Source organism: Tursiops truncatus, chromosome 9 (genome assembly GCF_011762595.2).
Source record: "Tursiops truncatus isolate mTurTru1 chromosome 9, mTurTru1.mat.Y, whole genome shotgun sequence".
Lineage (NCBI taxonomy): Eukaryota > Metazoa > Chordata > Mammalia > Artiodactyla > Delphinidae > Tursiops > Tursiops truncatus.
The window spans coordinates 54788555-54800916 of NC_047042.1; the positions used below are offsets into that span (position 1 = coordinate 54788555).

Genomic DNA, 12362 nt, shown 5'->3' on the forward strand with positions numbered 1-12362 from the left:
AGCAAAGTCTCCCAAGGCCACGTCAGAGCTGCCAGGCCTCCGGAGAAAGGCTGGACACCGGGGGGAGGGGGGAGGCGCCTGTCAAACAGGAGCAAGAAAGAAACCCAGTGGGCGTGGCAGCTGCGGTCCATCCGCTCACACCGGGGACTCCACCCTGTCATTTAACCAGAGGCCGCGGGACCACAGACATCACAGGTGTGGGCAATAAATACAGGATTTCTCTGGGGGGAATGCTGACCAGTGCTTTTCACACAGGAGAGGGGAACAGGCTTGAAGCACGAACAGCAAGGAAAAAAACTGGACTTGAATTTAAAAGGTACTTTTTAATCTGTCTGTCCAGGAAGGACATGTAATCTCTTAGAAGGGATTTTACATCATTTTACAGATGGGGAAACTGAGGCCAGTTAGGCGTGGCCTGCCCAGGTCACCCAGCAGAGACTTGGGGCTCCCAGGTGGCTCCTCTGGGGAACTTCAAGAACAAGGTAAATTTCCATCTGCGGAAGATGATTCGTTGCTTAGAAGCAAACGATGAAGTGCGCTCTCTGGAGGTCCTCCTCCGTGCTGTTGCGTTCATGGAGTGAACAGGAAGAAAACCAAATGAGAGTTAGTGTCAGCACAGGAACAATTACAGTGTTCATCCTGTGCTTTTTAAACAATCCCAGGTTAGTTACCTTGAAAGCTCACCACCACCCCCAACAGCGGTGGTCACCCCGCCCCGCAGGCAGACGCAGGTTCTCCAGGCTTCAGCAAGCGTCCCCACAACAGAGGCAAGTAGCTGGAAAGGTCCTGTCTCCATGTAAAAAGCTGCCTGGTGCGGAAACAACCCGTATCCAGAAACAGATGAACAGATAGGCCAGCGTGGTCCATACACACAGTGGGACGTTATTCAACCACAGAATGGAATAAAGCTGACACGCACTACAACACAAACGAACCTTGAAGACATTATGTTGAGTGAAAGAAGCCAGGCACAAAAGGACAAATATTGGATGATTTTACTTATATGAAATAACTAGACTAGGCAAATTTAGAGCCACAGAAAGTAGATTTGAGGTTACCAGGAGCTGAGGGAGAGAGTGTGTGGGGTTCTTGCTTGACGGCTACAGAGTTTCTGTTTAGGCTGATAAAAAAGTTCTAGAAATGGATAGTGCTGATGGCTGCATGACAGTGTGAGTGTACTTAATGCCACTGAACTGTACACCTAAGAAGGGTTAAAATGGCAAATTTTATATTTTATCACAATAAAAAAAAAGTAAAGACAGGAAAGACTGTCCGATCTCAGTAGTGGTCAAAGAAATGCAAATTATAACAATGTTTCACACATATTAAATGTCATAAAGACAAATTGACAACAACAATGAAATTTGGCTACAAACTTAAAGAAATGTGTACATGGGAAACCCAGAGGATAGTACACGTGTGATCGGGAAGGGTTTCTAAAACGAAATCTCCAGGTTCAAGGAAAACTTCCTACAGCTAAAGCATGCATGGGAAACCCAGAGGATGGTACACCGTGTGATCGGGAAGGGTTTCTATAACGCACCTCATTTTTCATCTCCTGGTGCTCGGGTTCCCCATTCCAGCCGCTTTACTAACAATCTCCCACCTTAGGAGAATCAGCACCTTTAACCTCCTGTTTCGTACAGTTTGCAATTTGTCCGGAGGATGAACGGGAAGAGGGGGAACCAATGAGAGACTAGCTGTAGGTGATGGACGGGCACATGTCACTCTAATTTCCAATCAGGAAGAAGAACTAACCAAAGGCTCAGCCTGCCCCCCGGAACCAGAGTAGGGCCTGAAGCAATCCTGCAGTTTTGCGGCCAGCTCCCAGAGGGTTGGACCCAAAAGAACACATCTGGAGGCGAGGGCAGGGGAGTACACACTGAATGCAGGAGAAGAGCGCCCCTTCCTCACCCAGCGGAACTGCTGCTCCCCCCACCCCGTTCTCCCACGAGATCACCCGCCTCCCACGTGCCCGCAGCTCTGTGCAACACAGACATCTGCAGTCAACGTGCAGGTGGGTCCCAGCTTCATCTCCTCCTCGCTGGGTCACTGCCTCTCGTCTCTGAGCCTCAGTCTGCACATCTGTAAAGTAAGGGCTGACTACGAGGCTTACCTGCAGTGACCCACACTGCACCCGTCTGAAAATGTTTCTTTCCTTCCACTATTGGCAGGGAGGCCAAATCAAGCTCCCTCCCCAGGCTGGCCAAAGATACGGCCACAGTTTTCAGGGGAGCCTTCAGCCGGGGAGCAGACCCTCCAAGCAGCTAAGAAAACAGCTACCCGGATACAGGCCAGGAGTTCCTGGGGGAGGAAAGCAGGCAGGAGCTGCCGGAGGCAACAGGTGGGGATGCACTAGGAAGTGTGGCTCCACGCCCGACACAGCTGCGGGTCCACAGGGACCAGGCTGTGGGCCAGGGACGCCAGCGGGAACAGAGGTTCCTCTTCTGAGGTACCTGAAAGCTCCCAGGCCCAGCCCTAATGAAGCAGGCTCCTTCCCAGTGTGAAGCTTTAATTTCCATTCTCTTTACTTCTAAGGCTTGGAAAGCCAAATGCAAACCAGACAGAAGAAACCCAGAGAAGACTTTTAAAACTCTAACAACATCCAAAAGGAGGGAAGCAGTTTTCTTTCCCAACACATAATGCAGCCCCCAGGACCCCTCCCATAGAGACAAGGGGAGGGCATGCTTTCCGAGCAGACCCCCATCCCAAACTCATTCATTTCACTCCACAGATAACTGGGTCCTATTATGTTCTGGGCCAAATGCTGGAGATTCTCAGTGAGAAAGACCAAGGGGATCACTGTTGCCACGACCCTCCTGTGTAATAGCCCTTGATCATAACATGTCCTAGAGGAATAGGGCTTCAAATGGAGTTCGGATAAGGCTCTTCAAAAAGTAATGTGCGTCATGACAGAGCAGGGGCAAGTCAGCTCTTAACCTGTCTTCCGTGGAGAAATTATGAAACTACAAGGGCCCCAGGGGATGACTAGTTCTGAGGTAGAAAACCAGTTTCATCTTGAATACCACCTCTGATGGATCCATCAATGATCGCTGCCTAGCTACTGGGAAAGGATTCTAAGACTGGGTCTAGGCCAGGAGGCAGTGAGCAGCGAGAAAGCCATGACTGACTCGCAACGTCTGCACAGGCCTGGGAGGGGACGAGGTCCTGATCACTAGGATCTAATCCAGTGTCTGTGCTCAGAAAGGGAGACTGCGGCCCTCAGAGGTCACAGACTGGCCTGAATCCCATGGCACACATCTTCTGACTCTCAGGCCAGTGATCTTTCCACTACACTGCTCTAAAAACTGACGGCAAGAGGCTAGGGTACAAAGGCACTCTGAAGAAACCGTGCAAGATTGCAGGGGGTTTGTTCCACCGTCTCTCCAGGAACAGAGATTGGGACATTATAAAGAGCCCAAAGATGGTGGCCAGCCTGATATTGCAAAAGTATTCAGCAAGAATTACCAACCCACAGAAATGTAGCTATGCACTGACGATAAAGGCTTTAGCAATTTCGGTATTTCTCCTAAAGGGTTTTGATTTATCGGCTAACACTAAAGGAGAAGTGTGCTCGCAGACCAGCTGTACAGTGGAAAGATTAGAAAGGCTGTGGAGATTAGGTCCATGCACGTTGCTTGTAAACTTGGCTTTGCTCTTCTGACACTTCATTAAGCAGCAAAGTCTGCTTCTCTTTTGATAGCCAGCCTCCTCCAGTCTAGAGACCTGGCAAAACACCCCACCAAGGCCGTGACTAGAGTTTAATCTCGGTAACCGCCTCCTCAAACCCTGAAGCACGTGCCTCTGCTTCTTCCATTGCCTGCTGATCCCCCCGGGGGACAGTCCTTGCCCCGTCAGAGTCTGTGCGCTCTCAGAGTGGGCCGGGGAAGGGCGAGCACTTCCGCCATGTCCGTTTTGTTCCTGCAGGCACCGCGCTGAGAACCAGGGGCCTGGAGGGCTCTGACACCCCCTGAGTGTGATGAACCACTAGCTGCCTCCCCCGATTTTGTTCAGGTTTGGGAGCCTGGTACAAGGGCGTGGAAGGGGTAGCTCAGACCCACAGATGAGTCTTGGCCCTTCCTGGTAACTCTGCTGTTCTTATCAGGGATTGGGTAGGATGGGCCATCCGTGGCAATTCTGGCCATGGAGACTTGAGGAGAAGTCTGTTGGGGGTTCCTGGAAGGCTCTTTCTCTCTCTTAAAAAGAGGCACAAGGAATAGACTACTTTTCTGCCTCTGGGTTTCCTCTGGAATGCAGTCATTTGGGCACCAAAAGGAGAACTGGGCAGCTGGGACAAGAAATGCATGGAGACTACCACAAAGGGGTTCCACGGGGCCACTGAATTAACCAGCCACCGGGAACCTCAGGTGAAGGTGACTCACCCTACCTGGGGAGGTTTTCTTATGTGAGGTAATAACAGATTTTCTTTGCAACTAAAGACACTCTAACTGGTCCATGAAGTTAATGTCACCTTTATTTTACAGAGGGACAGAAGCAGACAGAGCTCGTAAGCCAGTGACCCAAAGGCGCACAGCTGACCAGGGCCAGAAGGAGAACACAGCTGAGCCTATCCAACCCCGAAGCCCTATCTATGTCTTTCCATCTTCCGTCTCCCTCCTTGACTTCCTCTGGGCCCTGTACACAGAAGGTGTTTCATGTGTACCCGAGAACGAACAAGCAGCCTCTCTGCTCAACCCTCCTGGGAAAGCTCCCCAGAGACTAGCAGCGGATCCTCTTGGAAACCCAAGCAGCCACCACCGGCTGGCTCCTTCCCGCCAACAAAGTCTCCATTTCAACCATAAAAGGAACTTCCCGCACACCCACCAGAGACGATCGACCTGGAGCCGGAGCCAGGGCCAGGAAGTCTCTAGAAACTTGAGCTGCTCTGCCCTGGGGCTCCACTTCCACATGGTGAGGAAAACTCTGCTCTGTGTCACAGGCTGTGGCTTCAGGACTGTAAACTGCCTGAAAAAAATCAAAATCAGGGCACAATGCTAACCACACATTATTAGCAAAGTGACGGGGTCACCTCACCTCTGTGCACACTGCCGTCTATTCAATACCTTATCTCACTCACTCACAACCAGGGAGAGAAAGGAGAAAAAGGACTAAGCCATTACAGACTTTCAGATGGAGTAACTAATTCACTGCCACCTGCAGATGCAGCAGGTCTGAGAGATGAAAAAACTGAATGAGGCTGATGCAGGGAGTTGAGCTCACGCGGGAGCCTGTGGGCCAGGTTTTGCCTTTCAAGCTCTGGCATCCACAGCTGGATGGAAAAATCTCGTGTTTTGTGGACCTGGGCTTCCACCTCAAGTCCAGGCAAATTAATTCTCCTCTGCATCTCAGATGCAAAATAAAGATGAACCAAGTATTCTTCCAACCCAATGGTGCTGACTGTACTGCAGACACCATGTGGGTGCAAAGGTGAGCAAAAGAGGATGTTCCAGGAGGGACGCAGACACGGAATCAGGCAGTTATGACAAGCGTTACCCCACAACGGGGTCGGTGCCCCCGTAGGGAAACCGTGGGGTGACAGGGCTGCTGAAGGAAATGACAGCACATCTGAGTTGCCGGCCAGGTGACGCAGAGGGACAGAGTCTGCGTGTGGACTCTACGTGCTTGTGCGGATGGGAGCGACGGAGCCTTCAGACAGGGCTAGGAGGTGAGAGAGAGCCTGGGGCGTCGACGCCCGGGATTGAAATACGTTCAGGCGACTGGACTGGGGTGTGTGAGGGGAGGAGGGCGTGGATGTCATCCCAGGACAGTGAAGAGCACAGAAGGGCACACGCCAGGCAGGGACACAACCCGATGGGCTGCCGTGCAGAGAATCAAGTGAGTGCAGAGGGACCAGCCGGGAGACTCCCGGCACATCCCGGTGAGAGGCGGTGGAAACCTGCACCAGGGCACTGGTTGTGAGGCTGGGGCACTGGGAACAGGCAAGACAGGTATTCAAGAGGCAGAATCAACTAGCAGGAGACTAGGTATGGGAGGGAAAGGAGGGAATGAGCCCCGTCTGATGCTCAGATTTCTGGCTGAGATAACTGGACTTAATGCTGCAGCAACCGGCACCTCAGAGGGAGTCGGGCAGCAAAGCGGGTATAGAGAGACGAGAAGTTCAGTGATGGGCGTCAGACATGACATGAAAGCCCTGGTGGAATAAACATCTGCTCGCCTGAACTCTAACTCCTGACTCATTCCAGCCAACACAGTTTTGTATCAATGCATCACATCTTGTCAATTTTAAAACACGCATTTTTTTCACATCTCTGAAATCAGGATGTTTTTCAAATGACATGGTTTAGTTGGCAGCGTTCTTTCTTAGTGGTACATAAAATAGTGGTGCTCCTTACGATGGATGAAATCTTGGATTTGATGAAATAATGTCTATCAACCTTAGAAGAAAATAGTACGTGAATGTCTCTCCTTAGGACTTAAATCCTACCTAGTTCCAAAAAGGTCTGAAGTAGCCTTTCACAATAAAGCTCGGAGGACAGGATGATTTCTGTAAAAAGACAAAAACTACTCCTGGGATCGAATATTGGGAAGAATGCTCAGAAGGCCCTCTCTCCCACAGGAGGGGTTCAGCTCAGATAAAAACAACAGAAGGTCAAGCAGCCTTTCAGAAGCTCCCAATCCTAAGAACTAAAACCCAAACCCGGAGACAGAATAATCTAGTGGAAAAATTTTAAAAGCAGCAATAAGCTGACTGACTTTCAGACATCACAGAGATGGGTACGGCCTGGGGGTCTCAGGAAAGACATCTTTTAAAGAGTGGACTTGGTGGGGCCTTGAGAGCTTCACTGTTGCTCTTCCCCAAAAGAATATGATGGGAGACAGGGCCCATTAATATGTTACTGATATGGCTCAAGAGCTCTTACATCTCGATTCAAGAACTGAACAAGCATCTCCTGTGACAAACGAAACACTCCGAGAGAACAGCCTACGTGCTTTCCAGACTTTGCTGAGGCACAGCACATGTCTGGGTCCACTCTCGTTTGGGGAGAAGCCAGGCTGCTGCCACATGCGAGAACCAGAGCCTCTCTGACTCACTGAACGTAGTGAGTCCTTCCATGGCGGGTTTCACGATGCAGACCACACACGGCTGCCTGCCTCCCCTCCACAGACGAGCGAAACAAGGGCTCCAAGACGTCAGCATCAGAAACCCCACGGGCTTCACTTAATTTCTCTTCTGAAACTGCCTCTCCCGCCGCATCACCAAACGCTAAGTTACCCCTTACCTTCCCACAGCTCTGACCTTTCCCAGCTTCTGTAACCAGGCTCTACTGGGGGCTAGTCAGAATAGCAATAATTATGGAAGTGTTCACACTAATAGCTATAATTTTTGAGCACCTGCCATGTGCCATGCTTTGTTTATATGCCCTCATTTAATTCTCACATAAACTCCTTGGAAACAAGAATCCCATTTTAGTAACAAAATCCTGGGCGGTGAAGGCAGAAAAAGATGGTTCCTATGTCTTGGTTTAAAAAAAAAATAGATCTTTTTTAAGCCAGGAGTTGGGGGGTGGTTTATTAGTGTTTGTTATATACTTCTATGTTTCCACAACAAATTTTTTCATTAAAAAAAATATAAGCCTGAAGTTTACTAGTCAGCCTAAAAATACCACCAACACTAACACCAAGAGAAAAGCAGGAAAAGGTGCTGATTGACACTGATACCCCCAGACCCCGAGATGCCTTCACCTGGTTTATTCTGACTACTTAAAGGCTGCCCCTGGGGGGAAACAAAGAAATAAGAGAATAAGCAAAAGACCAAGATTCAGGAAACTCTTGTTCTCCAAGTACATGTGGCCAGAGGTCTTTAAATTGTTAGGCACAAAATCTATTAAAAATAATGGTGTCACTGGTCAGAATGGCCATCATCAAAAAATCTACAAACAATAAATGCTGGAGAGGGTGTGGAGAAAAGGGAACCCTCTTGCACTATTGGTGGGAATGTAAATTGGTACAGCCACTATGGAGAACAGTAGGGAGGTTCCTTAAAAAACTAAAAATAGAACTACCATACGACCCAGCAATCCCACTCCTGGGCATATACCCTGAGAAAAGCATAGTTCAAAAAGAGCCATATACCACAATGTTCATTGCAGCTCTGTTTACAATAGCCAGGACATGGAAGCAACCTAAGTGTCCATCAACAGATGAATGGATAAAGAAGATGTGGCACGTATATACAATGGAATATTACTCAGCCATAAAAAGAAATGAAATGGAGTTATTTGTAATGAGGTGGATGGACCTAGAGTCTGTCATACAGAGTGAAGTCAGTCAGAAAGAGAAAAACAAATACCATATGCTGACACATATATATGGAATTTTTTTAAAAAATGGTTCTGATGAACCTAGGGTCAAGACAGGAATAAAGACACAGACAGAGATGGACTTGAGGACACAGGGAGGGGGAAGGGTAAGCTGGGGCAAAGTGAAAGAGTAGCATTGACATATATACACTACCAAATGTAAAATAGCTAGCTAGTGGGAAGCAGCTGCACGACACAGGGAGATCAGCTCAGTGCTTTGCAACCACGTAGGGGGGTGGGATAAGAAGGGAAGAGGGAGATGCAAGTGGGAGGGGATATGGGGATATGCATATGCATATAGCTGATTCACTTTGTTATAAAGCAGAAACTAACACAACACTGTAAAGCAATTATACTCCAATATAGATGTTAAAAAAAATAAAAATAATGGTGTCATAGAAGGATGTGAGCACACCTCCTCTCATGAAAACACTAAAATCACAACTAACTGCTGAACAACCATCGACAAAAAACCACTGGAACCTACCAAAAAAGATATCCTACATCAAAAAGACAAAGAAGAAGCCACAGCAAAACAGTAAGGGAGGCATAACTGCGATAAAATCAAATCTCACACCCCCTGGTTGGGCGATCCACAAACTGGAAAATAATTATATTGCAGAGGTTCTCCCAAAGGAGTGAGAGTTCTGAGCCTCACATCAGGCTCCCCAGCCGGGGGGGTTTGGCATTGGGAGGAGGAGCCCCCAGAGCATCTAGCTTTGAAGTCCAGAGGGGTTTAATCGCAGGAATTCCACATGACTGGGGAAAAGAACTCCACTCTTGGAGGGTGCACACAAGATCCTGTGTGCACCAGGACGCAGGGGAAAAAGCAGGGACCTCATAGGAGCCTAGGCTAGATCTACCTGCTGGTACTGGATGGTCTCCTGAAGAGGTGGGGGGCAGTTCTGGCTCACTGCAGGCACAAAGGCACTGGTGGTGGTAGTTCTGGGAAGCACTCATTGGCGTGAGCCCTCCTGGAGGTGGCCATTTTCTCACCGAGACCTAGCCCCACCCAACAGCCTACTGGGATGCCTCAGGCCAACCAACCAACAGGGGAGGAACACAGCCCCACCCATCAGCAGACAGGCTGCCTAAAGTCTTCCTGAGCCCACAGGTGCCCACTAAACACACCCCTTGAAACAGCCCTGCCCACCTGAGAGACAAGACCCAGTTCCACCCACCAGTGGGCAGGAATCAGTCCCTCCCATCAGAAAGCCTGCACAAGCCTCTTAGACCAGCCTTATCCACCAGCGGGCAGACGGCAGAAGCAAGAAGCACTACAACCCTGCAGACTGCGGAACAGAAACCTCAATCACAGAAAGTTAGACAAAATGAGATGGCAGAGGAATATGTCCCAGGGGAAGGAAAAAGATAAAACCCCAGAGGAACAGCTGCAATCTACCCGAAAAAGAATTCAGAGTAATGATAGTAGAGATGATCCAAGATCTTGGAAAAAGAATGGAGGTACCAACCAAGAAGATACAAGAAAGGTTTAAAAAAAGAGCTAGAAGATCTAGTGAACAAACAGAGATGAATAATACAATAACTGAAATGAAAAATACACTAGAAGGAATCAATAGCAAAATAAATGAGGCAGAAGAATGGATAAGTAAGCTGGAAGACAGAATGGTGGAAATCACTGCTGCAGAACAGAATAAAGAAAAAAGAATGAAAAGAAATGAAGACAGGGACTTCACTCGTGGTCCAGTGGTTGACTCTACACTCCCAATGCAGAGGGCCTGGGTTTGATCCCTGGTCAGGGAACTAGCAATGAAGATCCTGCATGCAGCAGATAAGACCCAGCACAGCCAAATAAACAAATAATTTTTTTTTAAAGAAAAGAAATGAAGACAATCTAAGAGACCTCTGGGACAACATCAAATGCACCAACATTCACATTATTGGGGTCTCAGAAGAAGAGAGAGAGAAAGGGCCTAAGAAAATATTTGAAGAGATACTGGCTGAAAACTTCCATAACATGGGAAAGAAAACAGTCCAAGTCCAGGAAGCGCAAGATCCCAGGCAATATAAACCCAGGAATGAAAATGCCGAGACACATAATAATCAGATGCGTTGCCCAGGACGAGGCAAGTCGGGCTCCAAGCGCAGGGCCGGAGTGGCCTCCCCAGAGTCCTTTGCACAGCACCTGGCGACAAAATGGCTGCCCGAGGGAGATGGATGGAGCCTCCAGGCCAGGAGGCACCAGGCCCCACAGGCGGCAGTGGCAGCGAGAGCCGATGGGCTGAGTCAGGGCCCAGGATGTCACCCAAGAGTGGGGATGATGAAGTGTCGGGCAGAGGTTTGAGCCCAGTGTCGGACGGTGCGAACTCGTTCACCAACAGCAGCAGCTTCCTGGAGCTGTTCAAGTGAAAGACTGAAGAGGAGCAGCGGCAGTGGCGGGAGGAGCCACCCCCAGGCCCACAGCGACCCGACCAGCCAGCCACCGCCACCACCATGAGTCCTGGGGATCTGAAGAGGAAGGGCAGCCCAGGCCCCACGCTCAGCTTCATGGGCAAGCGCACAGGTGGGAACAAACTAGCCCTGAAGACAGGAACAGCAGCCAAGAAGAAGACGGAGAATGAGGTACTAACAAGTAAAGGTGACGCGTGGGCCAAGTACATGGCAGAGGTGAAAAATTACAAAGCCCCACCAGTGCAGAGATGATGATGAAACTCGGCCCCTGATGAAATGACCCCCCCTCCCTGCCTGGCCAAGGCCTGGGACTCTCTGCGATGTACGTAACTATTTAATGCAGCAGCAGCAGCACAGCAGCCTTTTTCCCCCAAGGACTTATATACAGAAAGAAACCGAGATGCTTCCCACAGCTGTGGATGGTTTTCCAGGACTCTTTTTTACCTTGAGCACTTGCCTCCTAAGACTTCATAGAACAGTGGTCTACTGTCCCCTCTCTTCCCATCTCCTCCCTCTTTCTGATTCTTTCTCTCTTCCTCTTCTCACCCTCCCCTCCCTTTAGCCATAACTTCTGGGAAGTAAAGAACTTGACTTAGTGCTGGTAAAAAAAAAAAAAGAGAGAGAGAGAGATACATAGTAATCAAACTGACAAAAATTAAAGACAAAGAGAAAATATTAAAAGAAACAAGGGAAAGGCAACAAATAACATACAAGGGAATTCCCATAAGGTTATCAGCTCATTTTTCAGCACAAACTCTGCAGGCAAGAAGAGAGTGGTACGATATATTCAAAGTGATGAAAGGGAAGAAACTACAACCAAGAAGACTCTACCCAGCAAAGCTCTCATTCAGATTTGATGGAGAAATCAAAAGCTTTACAGACAAGCAAAAGCTAAGAGAATTCAGCACCACCAAACCAGCTTTACAACAAATGCTAGAGGAACTTCTCTGGGCAGGAAACACAAGAGAAGGAAAAGACCTACAATAACAAACCCAAAACAATTAAGAAAATGGTCATAGGAACATACATATCGATAATTACCTTAAACGTGAATGGATTAAATGCTCCAACCAAAAGACACAGGCTTGCTGAATGGATACAAAAACAAGACCCATATATATGCTGTCTACAAGAGACCCACTTCAGACCTAGGGACACATACAGACTGAAAGTGAGGGGATGGAAAAAGATATTCCATGCAAATGGAAATCAAAAGAAAGCTGGAGCAGCAATTCTCATATCAGACAAAACAGACTTTAAAATAAAGACTATTACAAGACACAAAGAAGGACACTACATAATGATCAAGGGATCAACCCAAGAAGAAGATATAACAATTGTAAATATATATGAACCCAACATAGGAGCACCTCAATACATAAGCCAAATGCTAACAGCCATAAAAGGGGAAATCAACAGGTGTTAAAGTGAGGGACTTTAACACTTACACCAATGGACAGATCATCCAGACAGAAGATCAATCAGGAAACAGGCCTTAAATGACACATTACACCAGATGGACTTAACTGATATTTATAGAGCATTCCATCCAAAATCAGCAGTATACACTTTCTTCTCAAGTACACATGGAACATTCTCCAGGACAGATCACATCTTGGGCCACAAATC

General features: G+C 48.3%; 2 protein-coding genes across 4 annotated transcripts in view; one reads left to right on the forward strand and one right to left on the reverse strand.

The window, feature by feature from the left end:
- GSDME (gasdermin E) overlaps positions 1 to 12362 on the reverse strand; it is a 144756-nt gene that overhangs the window by 63823 nt on the left and 68571 nt on the right. The window lies entirely within an intron of this gene.
- LOC101320516 (telomerase RNA component interacting RNase) lies at positions 10479 to 11013 on the forward strand. The gene is given in 2 exon segments (XM_019926739.2): positions 10479 to 10967; positions 10969 to 11013. Coding segments are annotated over 2 exon segments (534 nt in total).